Raw genomic sequence first — 23675 nt, 5'->3', positions numbered from 1 at the left:
AGAATTGATTTGACATATTAAATGATTCCTGTCTGATAAATCACTGTGAATTAACTTGATTTCTAACCATTCATTTAAAAATATATTGGGTCTTTTATAGTTTATCACAGAACAGCCACAGACATGCACACTGTTGAGGCTCACAGTGGTGTGTAACTCCTGATAAGGTTCAGGAAGTGGCTTATGATAACAGATATTAACCTTATTTTCTCTTCTCCACCCGTCTCCCCAAGGACCTCACAAAAGCTTCTTATTGTCAACCACTGGCAACTCCCCGAGGTTTCCAGCAAAGTCTAAACCCTTCTGTGGAACTGATAAAAGTGAAAGTGGCTGAATGAATTATGCTGTGCTCTGTTGATGAATATTTATTAAATTCCATAGAGGAATAGCCAACAATAAAAAGCATACTGCTGGAAGCAATTTGGGAAATAGTGGCTTCCAGAAAAGACTCTGGGAATGTGATTTGTAAACAATACCATGGGTCTGGAGTCATTTTTAAAGTTGTATTTTCATTGAATAGTGGTAACTTCTGGTAGCTCTGCAAGAGTGACCTTGTTAGTAGACATTAGAAGAGGGCAGCTTAGCCGTGTTGGTATTAGTTTTGCTTCTGGCAAGAACACTGATCCACTGATGTAGGTGTCAGAGGTTAACAATCTGTCTGTTTGGGGACTTTTTTTTGGTAGACATAAAAAGACCCAGAGTGACTCTTGATATCACTTTTGAGACAGCCTCTCTGTATTAACCTAAAATGGCAGCCACAGTTACAAAATTATTGAGACCATCTATTCTGCATCCTATTAATTCCTGCCTTTGACTTGGGAAGAATTTTCAGTGGTGTATGGGAAGCATACACCATTTTGCTCATCTGGTGCTATAGCATGTAGATGGAACAGCCCAGTTCAGACCTCTTTCAGGCTACCTCTGTGGCCAAACAAACTGGAATGTTTTCCCCTTTGCTTTTCTAATTAAATTATCTTCTGAAGTATAGGGAAATCACTCTGAGGGGCTCTTTACTAGCTCCATGTCCTCCATGGTTCTTATGTATCTTACACACTAGGATACAAGCCAGCATACCTTATATCATTTGTTTTTCAACAATGGGATGTTAAAACTCTGCTACGGACACTGTGTATTTCTACCCTCATCTCAGTGCCCTTGAATTTTTACAGAATCCCTCATTTCACTCTGTGTTGGTTACCTGGGACATTCTAGACAAAAACTTTGACAGAAAATATATATATACGATATATAAGACATACTATAGCTGGATTAAGTCGGTATTCCACTAAAATCCTATGTGAGCCTTTTTGTTTGTTTGTTTCCTTGAAACAGGGTCTCAGTCCATGACCCAGGCTAGAGTACAGTGGTGCCATCATGGCTCACTGCAGCCTCAACCCCCTTGGGCTCAGCTCCTCTTCCCCACTTCAGCCTCCTGAGTAGCTGGGACTACACATGCACACCATCACACCTGGCTAATTTTTATATTTTTAGTAGATATGGGGGTTTCCCATGTTGCCCAGGCTGGTCTTGAACTCCTGAGCTCAAGCAATCTGCCCACCTCAACCTCCCAAAGTGCTGGGATTACAGGATTGAGCCACCGCGCCCAGCTGAGAGCTTCTAATTTATTCTTTCACCAGGGAATTCCCAATTTTGCTGATTGTGTAATCTGTTTCAGCAAAGACTTTAGACTGATTTTAGCAGTCAAGCTTGCCATTCCTGTTTAAAGATAAAATAAGGGTGGGGTGGAATTTTCAAAGGTTTTTATTTTACCCTAGAAGGACAAGAAGGCTACAACTAAGAATGTTCTTTATGTTGCTAAACTCTCTGGCCATGCTTTAAAAAAAACAAGCAGGTGCTGCTGTCCTCCCCCTTCTCCTGGTGGGCTAGCTCTCATGACGGCCCACCCACACAGATGCAGGACTGTTGCACACCCACGGGCAGCGTGCCAGCAACTGTCCCTGAATGCTCCAGGAGTGCCAGGCAAGCCAGGTAGAATTTAAAAACATGTGAATTCTTACCCTCTAAGTTGGTGTAATAGGGTTTTCAGACCAAAGCTCTAAAAGTTGTAAGTTATAATGAATTTGTATTAATGATGGCTTCAATTGTGTCCAAACTGAAGAACAGAGAAATATTCATGTTATAAAATGCTTTTCAAAAAATTACCTTTATCCTTGTGTTCTAAAATAAATACCCTGAGGTTGTCAACCCTGTTTAGAGTTTACTTTTCTCCCATATCTTTGAGACTTGGTATTGAGGAGGGATACTTTTGTACACTTCCTAGAAAGTGGGAAAAATCCCTTTCTGAAAAATCCCAAGGGTTGTAGGATTTTATTTATTCATTTGCCTATGCTAGATTTCCTGAACATTGGACTTTAATAAGTTCCCTGGGTAAGACCTCTTCCGGGAGGTGTGTAGCCGAGAAGGCTGAACTGCATATTTAACAAATGTAACTGGAAGTTCAGTCTTTTGTAGCCTAAGGCTGTAGGGAGAGGGGTAGGAAAGAGAACATCCTTAATTACAACTTTCTTTGACATGTTTTTCCCTAATGACCTGGCTTCTCTCCTAATTATCTCCATTTCTTTCTCTCTCTTTTCATGACAGAAAACTTAAGAGCCCTTGGCCCCTTTATTAATCAGCTCAAGGTTGCCATAAAATACCATAGACTTGGCAGCTTAAACAACAGAAATTTATTTTCTCACAGTTCTAGAGGCTAGAAGTCCAAATCAAGGTGTCAGCCAATTCAGTTCTGGTGAAGACCCCTTCCTGCTTGTAGATGGCTGCCTTCTCACTGTGCATGCAGAGCCGAGAGAGAGAGCGCACACAAGCACATGCCAGGGCACTGGCAAGCCAGGGAGAGCAAGCATGGAGAAGGAGTGCACCAGCCTTAGCTATCCCTTCTTAAAGGACACTAATCCTGTTGGATCAGGGCCCCACCCTTATGACCTCCTTAAAGGCCCTATGTCCAAGTACAGCCACACTGGGGACTAGAGCTTCATCATATGAATTTGAGGGACACAAACATTCGATCTATAACTGCCCCTAAGAAAGCAAGTATGAGCTAGTCAACTTGCTATCCAAGAGCAGTTCTAGGAGGCTTCAGGCTGTTGGGGAGGGTCTCCAAAGCTGAAATAGCAGTGCTTAATTGTCAAATGCTTAGCTTGTTTGAGGTTTCTTTTTTAATGCCTTGAGGGAAGGTTCAGAATTATGAGGTTAAAACCAAGCCAGAGCCCTTTTTTTCCCCTCTTAAGAGAGAAAAAATTCCAAGAAAAGCAATTTCTCCTGCATATTTACAGAAGGCCACAGCATCTCTAGTGTGAGGCTTACTTGCAAATCCTTGCTCTGACATTTGTGAACACCATGTGACCCTTCTAAAGTAATATCCTCTACTCTAGTACTACCTTGTAGAGTTGTGTTGTTCACACAGTGCCTGGCATGTAGCTGACACTACAGATCTCTTACCATCATTGCTGCCTTTACTATGTCTCAGCACTGTTTAATGGGTCAGAGAAAGCGACTCCTCCCTATTTAGGATTGATTCCTGTAACACAGATATACTCAACACATGGGAGAGATTAACCCCAATTTTTACAGACAATAATTTAGAATTCTTTAGATTCTTCTGAGGTCACACCTAACCAATAGACAAACTATGGACATATAGCCCAACAATTTTATTTAATTAGAGATATTATCATATACTGTCCAAGTACATTATACGCTTTATAAAACATGCCACAAAATAGAACTTAGAAATGGTTAAGAAATAAACAAATTGCAATGCAGAGACCACTAAGAGAGAGAGTATTTGCATTATGGGATTTATTTCAGGACACACATTATTTCCACCAGGGATGTGGTAGGATGAAGAGTGCAAAAAGCAGGGCTTTGACATCATTCAGAAGTGAGTTCCAAAGCCAGCTGTGTTCAAGTCAGACAACGGTGTTCAAATCCTGAGTCCATTTACTAACTGTGTGGTCTGGGCAGTGCAGTTAACTTCTCCATTTCCTCATCTATAAAATGGAAATGATGGCTATGATAGGGTTGTTGTGAAGATTAAAATAGATAACATATGGAAGACACTTAGCTTATATAGCAGGCTCTCAGCAAATTACTTCTGCTGCTACTTTTACCTCTGGGATGCTCTGCAGGCCACTTCCCTGCTCAAAGCCTAAATTTCTCTATCTGTAAGATGTAGATACAGATTGCTTATTTTGCAAGTTTGCTGTGAGAATTAGAAGAGATAAGAAGTAACCTACTTGCCTGTCTTTCACATTCGCAAGCACTGAATAAATGGTAGTTGACTGCCCCAGTTACTCGCTTGGTTTCTCCACCCTCATCCTCAACTAAAATAGGAAGCTGAAACATAACTGTCTTGCCATTAAAAGTCTCAAGAAAAACTCACATGTCATATTGAGCCTCCCACTGAACTAAGCCACATACGGAAGTTTGAAGTGGGTCCTCTGTCTTTTGCTATGTTGTACCCTGTAGAAACACATGTGCTGAACTCCAGAGTTAAGAGAGCCATTAGCAGGAAGAAAGACTTTGGTGAGGGGTCATTCCTGCAGGAGGTCCATGTTGTGCTTTAAAAGTGTCCCCCAAAGTTCATGTGTTGGAAATTTAATCCCCAGTGCAACAGTGTTGAGAGGCGGAACCCTTAAGAGGTGATGGGGTCTAGCAGACTCTACTCTCATGAATGGATTAGTGTCATTATCAGGAGAGTGGGTTTGTTATAAAAACAAGTTCAGCTCTTTCTTAAGTGCACTGTTACCCTTCCACCCTTTGCCCTGGGATGACACAGCAAGAAGGCTGTTGTCACATGCAGGCCCCTCAACCTTGGACTTTCCAGCCTCCAGAACTGTAAGAAATAAATTTCTGCTCATTATAAATCATCCAGTCTCAGGTATTCTGTTATAGCAGCACAAAACAGCCGAAGACAATCCATATCCCTCAAACTCTGTTCTGGAATTTTCAAAAGCCTGTTCCTCATGCCTCCCCCACCCTGCTGCTTCTGCAATTTTCTCGTCTCAGAAAGTGGCACCACTGTCCCTCCAGCCACTTGGGCCAGAACCTGGGATTCATTCTTGACTGCTCAGTTCATCCTTGATAGATCTAAAGATGCAGTTTTCCTTGTGCCCATCCCAACCCACAAGTCCTAGGCTGTGCCTCTAAACAACAGGAATCCAGCCCCTCCCCACCACTGCCACCATACCTAGTCTAAACCACCAGTATGTGTTTGCCTGGAATACTGCAAAAGCCTCTTAACTCCAGGGCTCCTTTCCAGGGCTCCTTTCCAGGCTATCTACTGTCCATTTCCCAAAGAGCCAGTGATCTTTTTAAAGCATTAATCAGATGTCTTGCTTTTAAAAACTCTCCAATGGCTTACTTATTGCGCTTAGAATAACATTCAGATCCCTTATTGCAGGTCAGAGGCATAGCTTGATACTTCCCTCTCCTCTCCTCCCACCCTCCACCTCCCACAAAGTGCCCACCCCCTTTTCTGCAGTGCCTTGTAGGTGAAAGGTAACCTCCTCGGGAGGCCTTCTCTTACCACTCAAAATAAATAAATGTCCTCTCCCTCTATTACACTTTAGCCTATTACCCTACTTTATTTCTGTCAGCTACTTATCACTAAAATGGTCTTGTGTGATTTTGTATTTATTGTCTGTCTTCTCACTAGAATGTAAGCTCCATGAGGGCAGAGAATTTGTTTTGTTCACAGCTATATCCGCAGAATCCGTAACAATGCTTGGTACATAGCAAGTACCAATAAATATCTGTTGAATGAAGAGTATCCAATAATAAATATCTGTTGAATGAAGAGTATCCAATAATCTCATATCACTTCATGCAAAAGGGCTATGGCAACTTTGCACGATCTAGAAACTTCCACATTATCCCTGGCTGATGGAAGTAGTGTTACTGTCATGTCAACCAAACTTTTCCAGTTCTCTGACTAAAATGAAGCACAGTGTTCTTGGGATTCTATTAGTTCTACAAGAGTTGTTAGATTTTCATGTTTATTTTCCTGATAATTTAAAACAGTTCATATAAGCATATCATAGATCATCTACAGTGACTATAGATGTCTCAGGTGTTCACTCCCTCTAGTTTGCTGTTATTCATCCTGTACAAAACCAAAGCCATTATGAGATGGGGCGAGGAGGATTCTGCTCTTGGAGGAAGCTGCGTATCTATACACATGAAATGAATGCACTGAACTCCAAAGCTTTTATTTTTAAAAACTCTGAGTGTTACCTCTGCTGGCCCTTGCTCCACCCAACTTTAGCAGGAAGACCAGTGGTATAGAATAATACAAACTCATGGCAACAATGGCTCCAAATGTTAGATTTTTTTACTTACGTGTATAATTTTTTTTTTTTTTTTTTTTTTGAGACGCGTCTCACTCTGTTGCCCAGGCTAGAGTGCAGTGGCACAATCTTGACTCACTGCTGCCTTGAACTCTCCACACTCGGGTGATCCTCCCACCTCAGCCTCCCGAGTAGCTGGGACTATAGGTGCACATCACCAATCTGGCTAATTTGTGTATTTTTAGTAGAGATGGGGTTTCACCATGTTGCCCAGACTGGGTTCAAACACCTGGACTCAAGTGATCTGCCCACCTTGGCCTCCCAAAGTACTAGGGTTGCAGGTGTAAGCCACCACTCCTGGCCCTCCCTGTGTAATTTTTTAAATGTCTAAGTTTTGTGCTGCTATAACAGAATATTTTAGACTGGGTAATTTGTAATGAACAGAAATTTACTAACTAACAACCTGGAGGCGGGGGAGTCCAACATCAACATGCCAGCCTCTGTGAGGGCCTTTATGCTGCATCATCACATGGCAGAAGGTGAGAGGGTAAGGGGGCCAGACTGGCCCTTGTAGAACACTAATCCCACCCATGGGAGTGGAGCCCTCAGAGCCTAATCACCTCTTAAGGGCCCCACCTCTTAATACTATTATAATGGCAAGGAAGTTTCAACAAGAGTTTTGGAGGGGACAAACATTCAAACCATAGCATTAAAATTAATGTCTGGGAAAATAACACTGATGATCTTTATTAGGCCATTCTTGCATTACTGTAAAGAAATACCGGAGACAGGGTAAGTTATAAAGAAAAGAGGTTTAATTGGCTCTGCAGGCTGTACAGGAAGCACAGTGGCATCTGCTTCTGGGGAGGCCTCAGGGAGCATTTACTCATGGTGGAAGGTGAAGCAGGAGCAGGCACGTCACGTATGAAGCAGGAATGGGCATAAAACCACCACGGTCTTATGTAAACTCAAGAGTGAGAGGTCACATATCACCAAGAGAATGGTCCAATCCATTCATGAGGGATCCATCCCCACGATCCACACACCTCCCACCAGGCCTCACCTCCAGCATTGGGGATTCCATTTCAACATGAAATTCGGGCAGGGGCACACTCCAAACTGTATCCCGTGCATTCCTTTATGTCGAAAGAGAAGAGAAAGTACTAATACCTGTACTGGAGAAAAGCAATTCTCTAAGAATGTCTGGGGAACGCCCCCATGACTTTTAATTGACAATGCTATTCCTATGACCACGTTGGCTCCTAGGTTTTTAAATTTATTAAATGTCTGCCCTCCCATATATGGCAATACTGATTAATTAGTTGAAACATTCTTTTTCCTTTGTTAAAAAAAATTAATTTGTTGCAGCTTTTAAGAATTCCAGAAGCTGGGGACATTATTTAGTGTTACGAGAGCAGGTGATGCAAAGGGCTGAAGTGAGTAATCCGGAACGGACTGAGGACAGCAGGGGTCCTTCTCTATGACGTGAGGGACAGAAGAGCAACAGAGTTAAACACACATCCTGGTGCCAGGGAGAGCTGCAGCACAGCCCTGGCTCTACCATGACACATGCCGTGACCTTCGGCAAGTTACTTAACCTCTATCTGCCTTGGTTTCCTAATCTATAAAATGGGAACAATAGTAATACTATGTGGGGTCGTTGTGAAGATTAAAGCTGCTGTTGGTGTACCTGGCACATAGTGAGCGCTCAGTAAGTGTTCGGTGGATGGCATATGTTCTTGATTTGCTCAGGCTCTCTGCCTCTTGCCTTTATTCCTTCCTGTTTGGACATGAGAGTCTGCTGAGGGGGTGTTTTATACAAGAATCCATGTATTTAGTGGCTGTGATTGATCCACTAGAGCCAACAGAAGACCTAGACCTGCATTGTGTCATTGTCGCTTACTAGCTACATAATCATAAATAAATCTCTTAACCTCTCTAGGTACGTTTCATCTTCTAAAAAGGGAATCGTGAGCCTTGCCCTACTTGACAGGGTTCATGAGGATTAAAAGAAATAGACAGGAATGTACTTTAAGGTTTAAAATATTATTCAAGTGAAAATGTGGTATTATGAGCCATTTGAAATGCATAGATATGAAGTAAAAAATGTTTGAGATATTGGCTATTGGTGGGTCTTCTCTGGGAATGCATTTTACTTCTGCCATAAGCAGCCCTCCTCCATTTTAATGTGTCGTCTCTGTGAGGAAAGCATCTCTGCTTCTTTTTTTCTTTTTTTTTGAGACAGGATCTCACTCTGTCACCCAGGCTAGAGTGCAGTGGCACGATCTCAGCTCACTGCTACCTCCGCCCTGGGGTTCAAACAATTCTCCTGCCTCAGCCCCCCAAGTAGCTGGGACTACAGGCACACACTCCCAAGCTTGGCTAATTTTTGTACTTTTTGGTAGAGGCAGTGTTTCACCATGTTGGCCAGGCTGATTGAACTCCTGACCACAAGTGCTCCACGAACCTCGACCTCCCAAAGTTCTGGGATTACAGGCGTGAGCCACCGTGCCCGGCCTCATCTCTGCTTCTAATGGTCAAGGACCAGTGTCCACATAGCAAAAGCTAACTAACTGCATGGGTGGAGAACCTGCCTCATCAACTTTTTTCCATGTATTCACCAGGTGTCACCCACACATCATCATCCGGTGGGCACAGGAGAGCAGAGACAGCATGCGCACACGGTCCTGTCCTCCCCACCCAGAGGCACGGTCAGCCTAAGGTACGACAGCTTAAAACTCCACATACTTCACCACAAGGGAATTAACTGTAAAACAGAACAGCAGAGAGAACCCTGAGAGATGATCTTCTATAAAATTTCTCCACAATTGACAAAACTCCCTTTCTTTTTTTCCTGTGGTTTTTCCCATCCATTACCTATTAATGAAGATTTGTTGTTTTAGGGGGTAATAATTTACAGTAAGGTTTTGGGTTTTTGTTGTTTTGTTTTGTTTTTACAGAATAGGTAATGGTGATTATTGGGTCTATTTAGAGCCATGTTGTATTAATCTCTATATTAAATGAACTATAAGATACAATTTTTAATGCAGATCAAGAACAATCTCCCCAGAAGTTCCTTAACCAAAATACAGTAGTCCCCTTTTATCCATAGTTTTACTTTCTGTGGTTTCAGTTACCCGAAGTCAATTGTGGTCCAAAAATGCTTAATGGAGAATTCCAGAAATAAATGATTCCTAAGTTTGAAATTGCAAACCATTGTGAGTCGTGTAATGAAATTTCGTGCCATCCAGCTCCGTCCTGCCTGGGATGAATGTTATCCCTTTGTTTAGTGTATCCACACTGTCTACACTACTCGCCCATTAGATTGACTGTTACAAACTGTGCTTATGTTCAAGTAACCCTTCTTTTATTTAATGATGGACCCAAAGTGCAAGAGTGGTGAGGCTTTAATTCAGATATGCCAAAGACAAGCCGTAAAGTGCTTCCTTTAAGTGAAAAGGTGAAAGTTTTCAACTTAACAAAGAAAGAAAAAAATTGTTTTTTCTTGAGGTTTTGAGGTTGCAAAAATCGACAGTAAGAATTAATCTTCAATCCATGAAACTGTAAAGAAAGAAAAAGAAATTCATGCATAGTATATATATAGGGTTTGTACTATCTGCAGTTTCAGGCATCCACTGGGGGTCTTGGAACATATTCCCCACCCTTAGCAGGGACTGCTGTACTAGAAATTGAGAATGGAGGGAGCATTTGAAAGTACCTATTTTAAAACTTGAAAGAGCAATGTTGCTCTCTACTGGCATTTCTTGTGTTTACTTATTTAATTCAGTTTTATGAAGATGCCCAAATGGACATGTCCACAAGTAGACAAATAGAAGCCTAAGGGATATGGTAGCAAATTTTAACAGTTGAGTGGCTGTGAAAACAACCAGCACATATTAGAGTCTGAACTTAGAGAGAAGTTGCCCTGTCTCCCAGGCTGGAGTGCAGTGGCGCCATCTCGACTCACTGCAACCTCCGCCTCCCGGGTTCAAGTGATTCTCCTGCCTCAGCCTCCTGAGTAGCTGGGATTGCAGGTGCCTGCCATCATGCCTGGCTAATTTTTGTGTGTTTTTAGTAGAGACAGTTTCACCATATTGAGCAGGCTGGTCTCAAACTGCTGACCTCTGGTGATCTGCCCACCTCCGCCTCACAAAGTGCTGGGATTACAGGCATGAGCCACCATGGCCAGCCTTTTTTTTTCCCCCTCACTCTTTCAAGGGACTTTGAGCTCTCCATAGAATGCCCATGGAATTCCTCCCACTAAACTAACCTTCCTCGTCTGTCTTACAGGAAGCCCAGGGGAGAGGGCAAAAAATGTCGGAAGGTGTACGGGATGGAGAACCGAGACATGTGGTGTACCGCCTGCCGCTGGAAGAAGGCCTGCCAGAGGTTCCTCGACTGAGAGACCCCCAGGCAGAGGGGCCTGAGCCGCTCCTGCCCTGGCTTCCCACTCCTGGTGTTGGAAAGAGCTTTTCCTACTGAATAAAACACAGTTGAAGCTGGGAAAAGCCCTTTCAGGAACTTTGGAGGAATAACAGCAAAAACACAGAAAAATTGTTTAAGTTACCACCTATGACAAAAGAAAGTTGCTCTTACTGAGAACCCAGCCTGGAACAGCTATAACTAGCTTTTTTCCTTCAAAAGAAAAGTCAACTTTTTTGCTGTATGTCTAGATTTAAAACTGTGGACTTCTGTAGCAATTGAACCAACAAAGCCCATTTTACTTAGAAAGGAGGCATATTTTGATAAGCTTTCTGAATTATGCCATTTCCAAGATTTTTTTGACACTTAAAAAACAAGCTACAGGTTATTCAGTAGCATTTGTACAAAGAACAATACCTACTTTTGTTGTGAATAATCTTTTCCCTATTTTCCATTTGACTTCTTGGAGCAGTATATGTCAGGATGTGTTGCAAGAAAGCGCAGCACTCTGGACATCTTTTCTATGTCTTTTTGTTTTGTTTTTAAGAATGACCCCAAACTGAACCATGGTAGAGCTGTTAGCTTGTAGGGCCCCCAGATGGCATAAACTCGAGAAGCGATTGTCCACGGAAATCACCAGCAGACTTCAGCCCCACGCTGAGTTCAGGAAGTCCAGCTGTCACTGTTGGGAAACATCTAGGAGTCTTCCTTGGATCCATAAGAAGCTCTTCCCCTGAGGCAGCACAGCTAATTTGACTCTCTACCTGCCACAACTCAGTCAAGAACTGGCACCTGTAGCCATCTGGGTAAGCCTCGATGCTTCTTTCAGGGACGTGACACAAATGGCAACTCAGAGCTATTTGTTACTGCTTGTCTGTCAAGATTGTAACCAGGTTAATGGGTCATTTTCCTTCTCTCCAAGCTCCACCACTGACTGATTTCAGAAGAGGTAGAGAACTTCAAACTGTCCTGGCAGGTTTGCTTTAGATAGCAGAGCACAGCCCACATGGCCCCACCTGTTCAGAAAGTCATGTTAGGTCGACAAACCACTTCCATTCTGAGTGCACTTTTATAGGTTTTATGCTTTAGCATGTCTGGGAGCTGAGTTAATGAACAATATAAACACGTGAGTAAATGGAAGGTTGTTAAACCTTAATTTTTTCCTATAAAAATATTGGAGCTATTCATTTAAGAATTCGCTCAAAAGGGAACATACAGAACATCAAAAGGAAAATGCATGTAGGTATAGGAATTTCTCAATGTAGTAGGGCCAGGGCTTGCACTGTGTTCCATTTATTGGACTTTGTAACTTGCTTGTTTGGAGGATAGTGGTGGGGAGAGGGGAGTCGTCAAGCCCTATAAATAAGCTCATTCTCTATCTACCCTACTCTCAATTGCCCTGCTAAAGAGTTATTTCTCCTATACCTATGCAAAGTAGGAAGAGCACCTTATAGGAGGCACTGTATAGGGACAGGGGACATGGGATCAGCCATAGGAATGTTAAATGAAATTGCACAGAGGAAAGTTTAATATATGTCTAGAGATTGTACATACACTTTTTTAAGCATAGAGAGAAGTCATCTAGTAATGACAAATATTCTTTTTATATACAAGCAAAAGAAAGTATAAGGAGGTTCTACAGCGCAACATCCACGATCTGTGCATTCACATATTATGGGACTTTTATTTCTTAAACTTTCATATAAATTTTTAAAAATTATTCCTTGGAAGAGATCCTGCTTTTTTCTTCATTTATTTGTTTCTTTAAAAACATTTATTTTAGGAGAAGAGTAAAAGAGCTTCATCTAATTTTGCATCTTGATTACCAATCAGTACTAGTCACAGCACCAGCAATACTGTATATTTTAGACTTACAAGGTCAGCCAGGAAATGACATTTTTTAAAATGCAGAAATGTGTTTGTTTCTTCTACTCTAGCATGTCCTTTCTCCTCCTGGTGTCCTGTCACCCCCCATGCAGCACCACTGATGTGAGATGATGCTCTGGCTGGTCCAGGAAGCCCTGAGCCATGGCCATATTGCCCAATGGCCTTGGGAGGCCAGAGCTGGTCACCTGTTTAAGCAAGTTCACCATGTATTTAAATGATAGAGTATACTCCTGGACCAGAGGTTTTTCTCTTCAGCAAAGCTCTCTGGCCCTTGATCGTTGGACTGTTACTAATAGAAAAAGATTCAAGTCATGAAGTATAAAATCCATCCCCCATCCCAGAACTTTGAAACACAAGGAGGGAGAGATCTTTGCTATGGAGCAGTCCTGGAGCAAAGCCCCGTGGCTTTCACCCCCAGATATATATCCCATGAGTAGTGCTGAGCTCCAGCTTAGCTGAGCCAAGCTCAGTCCTTACCTAGTGTGCAGCCAGTGCACAGGTGTAAGCAGAACTATAAAGCTGAATGTAGCTTCCCTGGGATCTCTTCTCCTTTCTAAAGTGTTTTTCACATAGTTCTGTGCCTCCTGCCCAAGTTGGGGCTCCTTTCTGCCTGATAGCCCAGGGCTCTGTGTAGTTTCTTTTCTGGCTTCAGGTGCAGACAGACCCTCACAGTACCTTCCTAGACACAGACACATATTCCCTGGACCAATGCATGGAATAACTAGTAGACCACAGGTGGCTGGCCTTGAAGAAAAGGGATTATACTCCTTACAGGCCACCCTGAAAGCTATGAATTCCAGTATACACCGCTGATCATGCAAGTTAGGTTGTTTTTTTTTTTAATGTAGCTTTATTTTGTTATATTTTGGAACTAAATGAAGTGCCAAATTAGCCAGACATTCGTTGGATGCCATCGCTGTGGAACCAAGTTCTCTGTATGTGTTCGTTTGGCTGGGAGGAGGGGGAGGGCTGGGCAGACTGCTCCCACAGCAGGCTGGCATCGGAACTGGAGCCCTGGCCACCGCAGGGAGCTCAGAGGAGGCCTGTCTGTGCAAAAGACATGCAAAACAATGGATTCTGGTCCCGAAATATTTCTAAGTAAGGCATGATGGAGCCTTTTGATTTTTTTTCTCCTTTGACACCCCAACCTTCAGAAAAGTTTTCTCATCTCTCTCCAAAGAAGTCATTTCATAGTGACTGACAGGACATTCTCCAGACAGTGACAAAACAGAGTGGCCAGCAGGCAGTGGTGTTAAGCCTTGGGCCTTCCCGGAAGATGTGTGCTGCACTGGTGGGAGGCAGTGTGACAACCTGGAGAAAACACACAGGTAGCAAGGGGGTCGGGGGGGAGGTAAAATAGGTCTGTGGACACCTGGCTCTTGCTCATCTTCTTGGTGCTGATCAGCTAGTGGTCACCATCCCTGAGCACCTCCCAGGGAGCTGCCATTGTCTCCTCTGGGAGCAGCTGCCTGAGGCAAGGAGAGAATGACCTGAAGGGAAGTACCTCTGGCCAAGGGTGCAGGGCCGCTGTGCCCAGCTGGAGCGGGCCATCTCTAGCAGATACGGACTTCTCTCCACCACACTAGCTGAAAAGTTTTCTCCCTTGGTTGGCAAAAGCCAGTGTCAGGAAAAAAGCCGTGGGTTTCTGACCAAGAATGTGTGCGCTTAGCTGCAAAGTGCCCAGCGGCAGCTCCAGGCACCAACAAGGTGCCCTTTCGTTAGACAATTCCTGCCTGAACATAACCATATTGCAGATGAAAATTTTCAATAGAGAATGACACAATTCTTGACCTTTCTAAAAACTTTTCAAAGAGATAGCCACATGTCTATATGTTGCAAAAGATTTTTAAAACTGAAATGCCCTCCATTAAATCTCAAGATCACTGGAGTTTTAAGTCTGCTGTTTCTGGTGTCACACTAAGCCACACTTTTGAAAGCAGCCCTGGGTTCTGAATTAGCTGGCACTGCTGAATCCGTGTTCCCCCTTCATCAGACTCCAAAGTGCAGCATTCACTTGCAAAGGTTCAGAGAAAAGTGGCCAGAGTTGTACACATAAGAGAGAATACCTTGAGAATAGTAGCAAAATACTGTAAATAATATTCATTTCCTCAGGGAAAAATAAAGGGCATGCAAACATAGGTCTGGAGACTCCTAAAACTAGGAAGAATTTTGTTGTCACTAAAGTCTTTTCTACTCAGAACAATTTTTTTTTCAAATGAACATGGTATCATTTCAAGACAAATTTACGTGAACTGGGCAGTACTGACATTTGTGAGGCGTGGGGGAGTGCCCTGGGAAAACGGTTCGTAGCTGACCCGTAGCCTAAGGCTAATATTTGGACCACAGGCGCAATGCCTGGGGGTGGGGGCGGGGTGGGGGATATTCCTAGACTCATGTAAGGCTTTTTCTGAATGTAATTGTGAATACAAAGCCTTTCTGGTTCTTTTTATCATTACCCAATGGATGACTGTTTATTCGCTATCAGCAGAATTCTGTAGGTGAAAGCAAGCCGTAAACGATGTACATTTTGCTTTAATAGCATGTTAGCAAACAAACTTCCATGGACTCTTGTGGACAAGGTGCTGATTTTTCTCATGACCCTGTAGAATTGCTATCGACCACATCTTCTGTAGCACTGACCTGTGTGAACTCGGGGAAGAATTTGTGCATACAAATGAATGGAAACAGAGCAGGATTCATGAATATGAATGAGAATGTGAATCATTTTGGAGAATGCCCCGGGCACACGGGTCAACTGGAAATTTCATTTCTCTAAGAAAGTAGCCCTACCAGCGGCACGGACTGTCCCTGTTCCTCGTACCTGTGAGGATTCCTCCATATCGGAACTGTTTCTTGTGTCTTTTTTGCATTGTAACTAGCCAAACCTGAAGTCAGTAAATAAAATGAGATTAGCACTTTTTTTAGGTACCAGTTGTATCACTGAGTAATGCACACCAATAGAGCAAGAAACTATAAAATGTATTTAAGACCAACTGGTTTGCTTATTATGATTGACTTTGAAAAAGCCCATATCCAATGATATACATGCTTTAAAAGGTATATCTGTCATAGGACCAGGAACCAAAATGGGAATTTTACTTCTGGTCCTGTTTTGTAAATAGTTCCTTTTTTTGAAGACAATCTCATGTTTTATAACTTTTGTTGTGGGTCTGAGAATCACAATGGTAATATGTTGTGGCAAAATGTAATCTTTAAATACAAAAACAATTATAACTTAATTTTCCAAATAAAACAAGAAATATACTGGTTAGGCTTCTACAGTTCTAAGAGACATGACACTTTGGTAATAAGCATCAATACTCTACTTCTCAAGTTAACTGGAAATATTTTACAAGATGCAGTGTTTTGTAATCACAAAGAACACAGACATTTTGCGAGAAATGACCTTGGTTTTATACATTGTAGCTTATTTTTTAAAATATAGTATTTTACCAGACAGGAAGTGTTAATATTATAAGTAATTCCGGCTCACCAAACAAAGGGCTATGTCTCTTTTAAGCAAATGTTTTGATGCATATCTTTTTAATTAACCCTCTGCAGCAAGGGTAGAAATACAGATCAGATGGAATGGGTATTATAAGAGAATCAAGATAGCAACAGCTACTCCTTTTATCATTAACGGTGTGTTTTCAAAGTATGGAAAAAGATGCCTGAAGAGTCATTTTATATATTTTAAATCTAAAAAATGTTAATAGATATGCTTATAGGCCATGGGAGAAATATTCTTATAAATTTTTTAGCGTAAAATGATAAATTCTGTGTCACAAAGACAAGTTTACCACTTGACCTACCAGAACCACAGATACTTGCATTTAACCAGCAAGTATCATTTGGTGGAAATTCCTAAAATCATAGTAGATAGGCCCAAAGATAGACTTCTTAGGTGATCAGTAGTGTTTAAAATAATTTTGTCCTCAGCACTAACTATATAACTGTAATTTCCACATAAGAACAAGTGCTTCCAAAATATAGTGGAGGGAAAAAAGAAAAAAGAAAATTAAAAAAAAAAAAAAGAAGAAGAACAAGTGCTTGATTTTTCACTGTGAAGAACTAGCAGGCACACGAGGTTGTGATCAGAAAGTGACTGCGTTCCCAAGAACCAGGAAACAGAAGGGAGTTGTGAAGAGTTTATTAAAACTGCACAAATAACTTAGAGCTTTGCCAAAACCATTTCATAATGCTGTACAGTTTTTTCAAGCCCACTCACTGTTAAAACAAGAAAGCATCTTTTCTTTCTAAGATTGTAGTAATCCAGAAGCTAGCCTAATTAGCCAAGTATGCAGATAACATCAAAAGCAAAGCTGAGATAGAACAGCCATACACCCGTTGGGCAGCTCTTATGAGGTGGTCAGAAGGTCACTCAGACCTTGGTTTCAAATAGGCTTTAGAATCTGCACACTTGAGGACTAGAAATGAACAGAGTTAGGGAAAGCCATGTACAGCCTTGGCTCCTGGTCTTTAAGAGGAGGTGTCCTGCAAATCTCTGTTTTCACTCCTTGGAATGTCTCCATTATTAGCGTTAAAGTCCCCAAGAAGTTTTTATTGCTGTGCAAATTGAACCAAATGAGTCTCATTTCCAAAAGATTCCTAATTCTATATAGGAGAGGTTGCAAATGTCAGTGCCTCAGAAGGACCAGGCAAGTTCTGTAAATGATTGATGTGGATCAGGCAAAGAGGAACACAAGAATGGTGAAGACCAGGTTGAAATGGAGAACACATGCCCTCTTTGAAGGGGCACCCACACTCAGCTCTAGACAATCAGAACCATGCAGAAATCAGGCCCAGGGCTGCTAGATCTTCTGACTTGGAAATAGGATATTATCTGACACGTAAGTGTTGACAACTAACTCAAACTCTTGGCCAACACTATGCAGACCAAAGAGAAGCTGTACACAGGCAGGTGCAGCCTGCGGCCCCCAGTTTCAACTGTTAGGAAAAGTGGATTTCACATTCCACAGTTGTCGGGTTCATCCATCAGCCCCACAAACTCGCATGTCGGCACTATCTGGGCAACTAAAATAAAAGAGGGGAAAGAGATCGTTTCTCCCCGGATATCATTCTCATGGCAGACTTGAATAGAGATACGCTGAGTTATCCAGCTCTCTCACTCTGCCTCCTTTTGGCATGCCCAGGCCGGGCCCCACAAAGCATTGAATCACTGTTATCCTAATTTTCTTACTGTTTTCTACCGTGGCCACTGTGATGAGGGACTGGCAAAGAGCAGCCTCGTGCCTTCCAAGAAGGTGGCCAGGAGCCTCTGAAGCTTGAAGTGAGCACACATTGCCTCCTTGTGCCAAAGCCCTTTGCCAGCCTCCCCACACTCCTTCCCTCTCCATCCTGCCTCATGAGTCTTCGTTCCTATGTCAAATTACCCCTGCTTCACCTATGATACAGCAGAAGCCTTGCTTCAGAACTGGTAGGCATTTAGGTTATTTCGGAGTGTCCACTAACCTCAAAAGGAGATTTTTCCACATACAAAACTCTAGCATCTTTGAGGGCAAAAGCAAAATGGGAATAAATGTGTCATGAAAAAAATGAGAAGTGGCTTCCTTCATTTAGATGGACTAAGTTATTTTAAACTGTATCTTACATCGGAGTCCTGATGGTACTGGGATAATCACTGACCCTTTCACGTATGTAATAAAATCTGTCTCGTTCACATACACTATTCCATTTGATCTCTGTAAGAACCCAGTGTAGAATAGAAATATTTAAAATCAACATACCCACCTCCAAGGCTAACCCAGAGTAGTCGTGAACCTGAGTCAGCCTCAGTACTGCTTGCAAGGAAGAGGGAAAGGGCTCATTAAAGGCCTGGCTCAGACCTTAGTCTTCCAGACTGATTAGGGACGTAAGAAGACCCAGGGACCCACCATGTTCTCAAACCATCTTTTCAGTCCAGGCCTTTCAGCATAGACATAAAGAGCCCACCCGTTAGTCATGTTGCCAAGTGCAAACTGATTTATCCCCATATGAATCCCTTTACTATAGTGGATCTCTAATCCCTAAATTTCAGCCAATTTGGTAGTTAATTATAGGAGCTTATTAGCTAAATGTATGTTCTGAGTAAAAGTTTTGACTCCTTGGGGAAAATTTATTTTGCTGCTAGCATACAACATTTGCTATGTATATAAACTTAAGTCAATGCCAGAAATTTTAAAACTAGCCCAAATTTATAATCTGTAATGATCAAATCAAAACATACTGTAAACTCAGAGTTGGAAACGCCTGGTAATATGGTTAAGTCATGTTTAAATATGAATGCAATTTAAATGACATTGGCAATGCCTGAGATTTCTTTCATTGTGAATGATTAAAAAGCAGTCCAAAATATGAATGGATTTCATCTTACCTTTCTCCCATTAATTTACCAGGTGTAACATCTTGAGTTTGGAGTAAAGTCATTCACAGGAAGTTGAGTCATGGAGCTAGAAGGAGCCTCAAAAAAAACATTTTGGCCAGACTCCTACATCATGAACAGGGTTCTTGATGAATGATACTTATTATTATGTTTCTAAAGTAATACAGTGTTGGAGAAGGAAGCAGTTTAGTGCTTTCCTCTTCTGATGGAAAAGAAACATAGTTAGCACCATTGCCATGACAATAATAGGATGTAGAAAGACCCATGAAGAAAGAAAGAGAAAGCTATGGTTCCAAAAGCAGGTAACTGTAGATTTTGGAAGAAGGTGGAGATGGTGATTAAACTGTAGTCCTTGTTTTTTAAAAATGTTCTTTCATGTTAGGCACCATCCACATAGTTATTAACTACCAACTTCCAAAGAGAAGATCCCCTTGATTTATTTATATCATGAAAATACTACAAATTAATTCTCAAGTCTAATTAACTATTACATTATCTTGCTAGGGCCATTTCCCTAAATTTTTAATTCAGAAAATTAACCAGAGTTGGCCAGATGCAGTGGTTCACGCCTGTAATCCCAGCACTTTGGGAGGCCAAGGCGGATGGATCACTTGAGGTCAGAGTTCGAGACCAGCCTGGCCAACAGAGGAAGAAAGAGAGTGAAAACAGAAGAAGAGTGAAACCCTGTCTTTACTAAAAATACAAAAATTAGTTGGGCATGGTGGTGCATACCTGTAATTCCAGCTACTTGGGAGGCTGAGGCAGGGGAATCCCTTGAACCCGGAGGCAGAGGTTGCAGTGAGCTGAGATTGCACCGCTGCACCTGGGGGATGGAGTGAGACTACCATTAAAGAAGGAAATTTGCTTTAAACAAACAGAAAAAAACAAAGGTGCTCATCTATTTCTTCTGAATTCTCTCTACAATCCTTGGCTTAAAAGGAAAACCAGCACTCTAGAGAAGAAACTGAGCTTTAAAAGAGAACAGTCCCCATTCCAGCTACCAGTCTTGCTTTCCCCCATCTTGGCAAGCCCCAGTGAATTTGCTATTGAAAGATTACCCATCCCTTTGCCCTCATTTCCCTGAGCTGGAGGCCAGGCTGTTGTTAACGTTTTTTCAATTCTAAAGCCCCTGATGGGACATTCTTGTTTCTGTGGTACTGCTTTCTCTCTCTTAAATTAAGGTGCAAGGGGATAAATATTACTGTGACTGGGATGTAAGGCTCAGTCAGTGTGGCTAGCCCCTTCCTTCGGGGGAAATATTCCATCTGTCTGAACGGTTTTAGGTGATCATGAGGAGAGCGGCTTAGCAGACAGCCAGCCACGCTCATCACCAAAGATTTGTTCAGACTCACTGTAAAGAATGACAAGGCAGATAGCTAATCCTTTCACTGTGCCTCAAAGCCTGCTGTGCAAGTCAGCAACCCTACTGGTCCTTTCCACATGCGAGGCTAATAGAGTGATCAGAACCAGGAATGTGAGCTGGGTTCCACTTTAAGAGGGGACAGTGAGGGCAGAGCAAGAGGGCTCCATGTTTAATTACTCCAGGCTCTGACTTCTGCCCACAATTACAGAGCATGAAAGCAGAATTGGCCTTTAGTATGTGAAAAGGAAGTGGCTCCTGCAGGGTATAATTGTTATAATTTCGTATTTATGGAACAACACTCATGTTGTTAAGCACTTGCCCCTCACTCCACTGGAGCCCCCTTCCTATGTTTTGGGCACAGATGGCTGGGACCGAGAGGAAAGAGGAAGAGCGGCTGCCAGAGTGTGAACATACCCCTCAGGGATCTACAGTGGAGTTTAATGATAAGCTACCCATACTCTCCCAAAAAAGGTTGAGGGGCAATGCATAACTTTGCAGATTACAACCCTTGTTTTACTTTTTAAACCTTTTTTCCATACTCTTCTTATTGGAAATCAATGGCTGTGATGTGACCAACACCTGTGATGATAGCAAAGCCCCTCCTTTCACTGTCGGCCGACTGTTCGGGGAACCTCCTTGGTCATTGGTAGAAAGCTTTAGAAAAGACTTAGATTTTTAGGGAAGAACTAAAAAATCTCCAAAACATACTAGTCCCATGACTTCGATAATTGAAAATGTCCTGGGTGTAAGTTAACCCAGGAATATGGATCATACATGTTTAAAAAAAAAGTTCCCTGAATCAATATTTTCCTACAACACACCCTAAAATTCCTATTTTTGTAATTAATGGTTGGACAGTGATCAGCCATTTAAACATAGGCTCTCTGGAATAACCAGACACTAGAATAGTTTCCAAAGTGTTTTGTGTATCAAAATCCTATATACTTAGAAGAAGAACTCAGGATAAGAAAAAATCGCTAGGTCCCAAAGGGTTCATGACTATCATCAGATGCAACTGCGAGTGACCTACGGTCATTTTATCAAATGAGAAGACTGGAGAGAGAACAACAGTAATCACAAAACCTCTGTTGCTCTTAGTCCGTGACAATGTTTAAGGAAACTTTTAAAAATTAAGCCATCTTCTGAATTTTCTACACTAAATCTAAAATATTAAAATGAAATTATTAAATATTTAAAACGGGGTATTTAGTGGAAATGCAATCAGTAGAAAGCATTGCTTTTTAGTGCCTGCTAAACAAGTAAAGGAGAAAGAATGAAGAGAAAACAGCAGTCCTAACTGCGTGACACTCGTGTGAAAATGACTGGCATTCACATGTCATTGAGTGCTAACTCAAAAGCTAGGTGGCAATGCTGTCCAATGTTTAGAGATCTTTTGAAATACAATCTTACCACCATTCAGAGGTAAGTACTTGCTTAACAAAAGTCTTTAATATTAGTGAATGAATGTATAAAATTATAAACTATGCATTTTCAAAGAGTAGCATGTATTTTGTATCGAATCCAAGTAAATTTTTGCATAGCTACCTACCACAATTGCAAATTATTCAAAATAAACTTGGATACATATCCTTATGGGGATATGGGAAGCCCATCTATATTCTCCTACTTGATGTTTTTAAAGATTGAAACTTTACTCTGAAACATCAGGCTCTAAAAAATTCCATCATTAAGATGAATAAATGGGAGATGGTTTATTTTTTACTCCTTAAGCATCAATGGGAAATGTTGGCTGTTAGAAAATGTGCCCAGTTCTTTAAAGGTTCTAGTAACACTGGATTAACAAGCAAATGAAACTGCATGAAGTGAACGAATATTTCATTGGATAAAAATGGCATAGGTTTTATCTGTTGGGTTTAATTCTCAATCCCAGAAAAAAAATATTCTTCAAGGGGTTTCGGTTATAGTTTCAAAGAACAAAATATGAAAATATTGTCCAGCAAGGCAAATCATTTATCTTTTTTCAAAATTACTTATATTTTGGAAAGTCTATGTAGAATATACACAAATTTCTTCAGCCCTTTTGTTGATTTCATATTTTCATGAAACCTCTTCCCCTAATAATTTGCCTTCTCTCTTTAATCAGTGCTTCACTACATTCCTCAGCATGAAAAAATATCTTTTCCTTCATCTGACAATGTGGAAATAACTCCATCTCTCTGCCATTCTGGTTCTCTTCAGTGTCCATTGAGAAAGTTTCTCAACTGTTTGTAAAATACGGGGCCGGGGGGAAAACACACACACACGTTTCTAAACCTGTACTTAAGGTTATACTGGATTGTTTGCTACCTAATTAGAAGTTATTGGGGGAGGGGCAATGTGTCTTTTTATATGATTTTTAGCCAAATCCAGATGTTCTGATACACATTTCTGAATACCTGTCTGACTGTAAATACAACCTGTGGAGGCTCAGGTTGATAAACCTTTTACCTGACTGTTCCTCAGCCATGCTCCTTGCCAGCTTCTGGCACATTGTACATAGATTTGTTGAATGTTTAAATCATTTGTTTTTCTAAATGCTATTCTCTAAAACAATTTTTTGAATTTCTGTTGCTTTCCATTGTTTTGGACTTTGTGTGTTTGTTTAAAAAAAAATGTTTCCTAAATATTTAACACCAGGAAAAATATTTTTAAATAAACTGGTGCTAATTGAAACAGAAGGAAATTTTCAGATCGAAGATGTACAATGTTCAATGTTCACACCAGTTAAACTGCACTTTCCCAAGGGGACAGCTGGCATCTACTTGAAATGGGCATCAAGAGACCACCAAATGTTTACAGTTTCTGTGGCCCATTTAAGTGTAAAATGCAGAAGTGGCTCTGTCCCCCCAGAGTTGAGGATTTGCTACACTGGTCCTCTGGAAGCATTTAAGTAGAAGAAAAGGCTTATAGTAAGAATCACTTTAGTAATCGTCTTCTGGTCCTTGGACTTTTCTGTTCTGTAATGCTTGTAACAATGAATATGGTGTTGCCAATCTAGTCTGATATCATCGTTGACCTGTACTTACTTTGTGGATGGTTCTACCTGGGGTTGCACTGGCACAGAGCCAGAACACTGGACTTTCAAAAGACCATTTTGACTTCTACAGTGTCTACACACATGAATTTAAATGCACTTGTAACTGGTTAATTACCATGAAGTAAGTCTAACTTCCACTTAATAAAAGTTTTTGTGTATCTGCTTCTATCTGGAAACCATTTATTTAATTAAGGATAACTAATGTATACCAAGAAAGGCTCGCTGGGGCTTGGGGTTTTACCTAGAGTTGTAAAAATAGTTCAAAACCAAGGAGAT

The 23675-nt window shown here is 41.4% G+C and overlaps 1 protein-coding gene across 1 annotated transcript in view; it reads left to right on the top strand.

Annotated features, from left to right (window-relative positions):
* ZNF704 (zinc finger protein 704) overlaps positions 1–23567 on the top strand; it is a 251592-nt gene extending 228025 nt beyond the window's left edge. Inside the window, exons 8-9 of the mRNA XM_003902903.4 lie at positions 8933–9030; positions 10599–23567. Of these exons, the coding sequence (XP_003902952.2) occupies positions 8933–9030; positions 10599–10710 (210 nt within the window). The 3' untranslated portion in view covers positions 10711–23567. The remainder of the gene's footprint in view (positions 1–8932; positions 9031–10598) is intronic.
* Positions 23568–23675: the final 108 nt, after the last annotated feature.

The sequence above is a fragment of the Papio anubis genome, chromosome 8 (genome assembly GCF_008728515.1).
Source record: "Papio anubis isolate 15944 chromosome 8, Panubis1.0, whole genome shotgun sequence".
NCBI classification, from domain to species: domain Eukaryota; kingdom Metazoa; phylum Chordata; class Mammalia; order Primates; family Cercopithecidae; genus Papio; species Papio anubis.
Note: the sequence above shows the minus strand (reverse complement) of the source record. Positions and strands in the feature narration are given on the sequence as shown.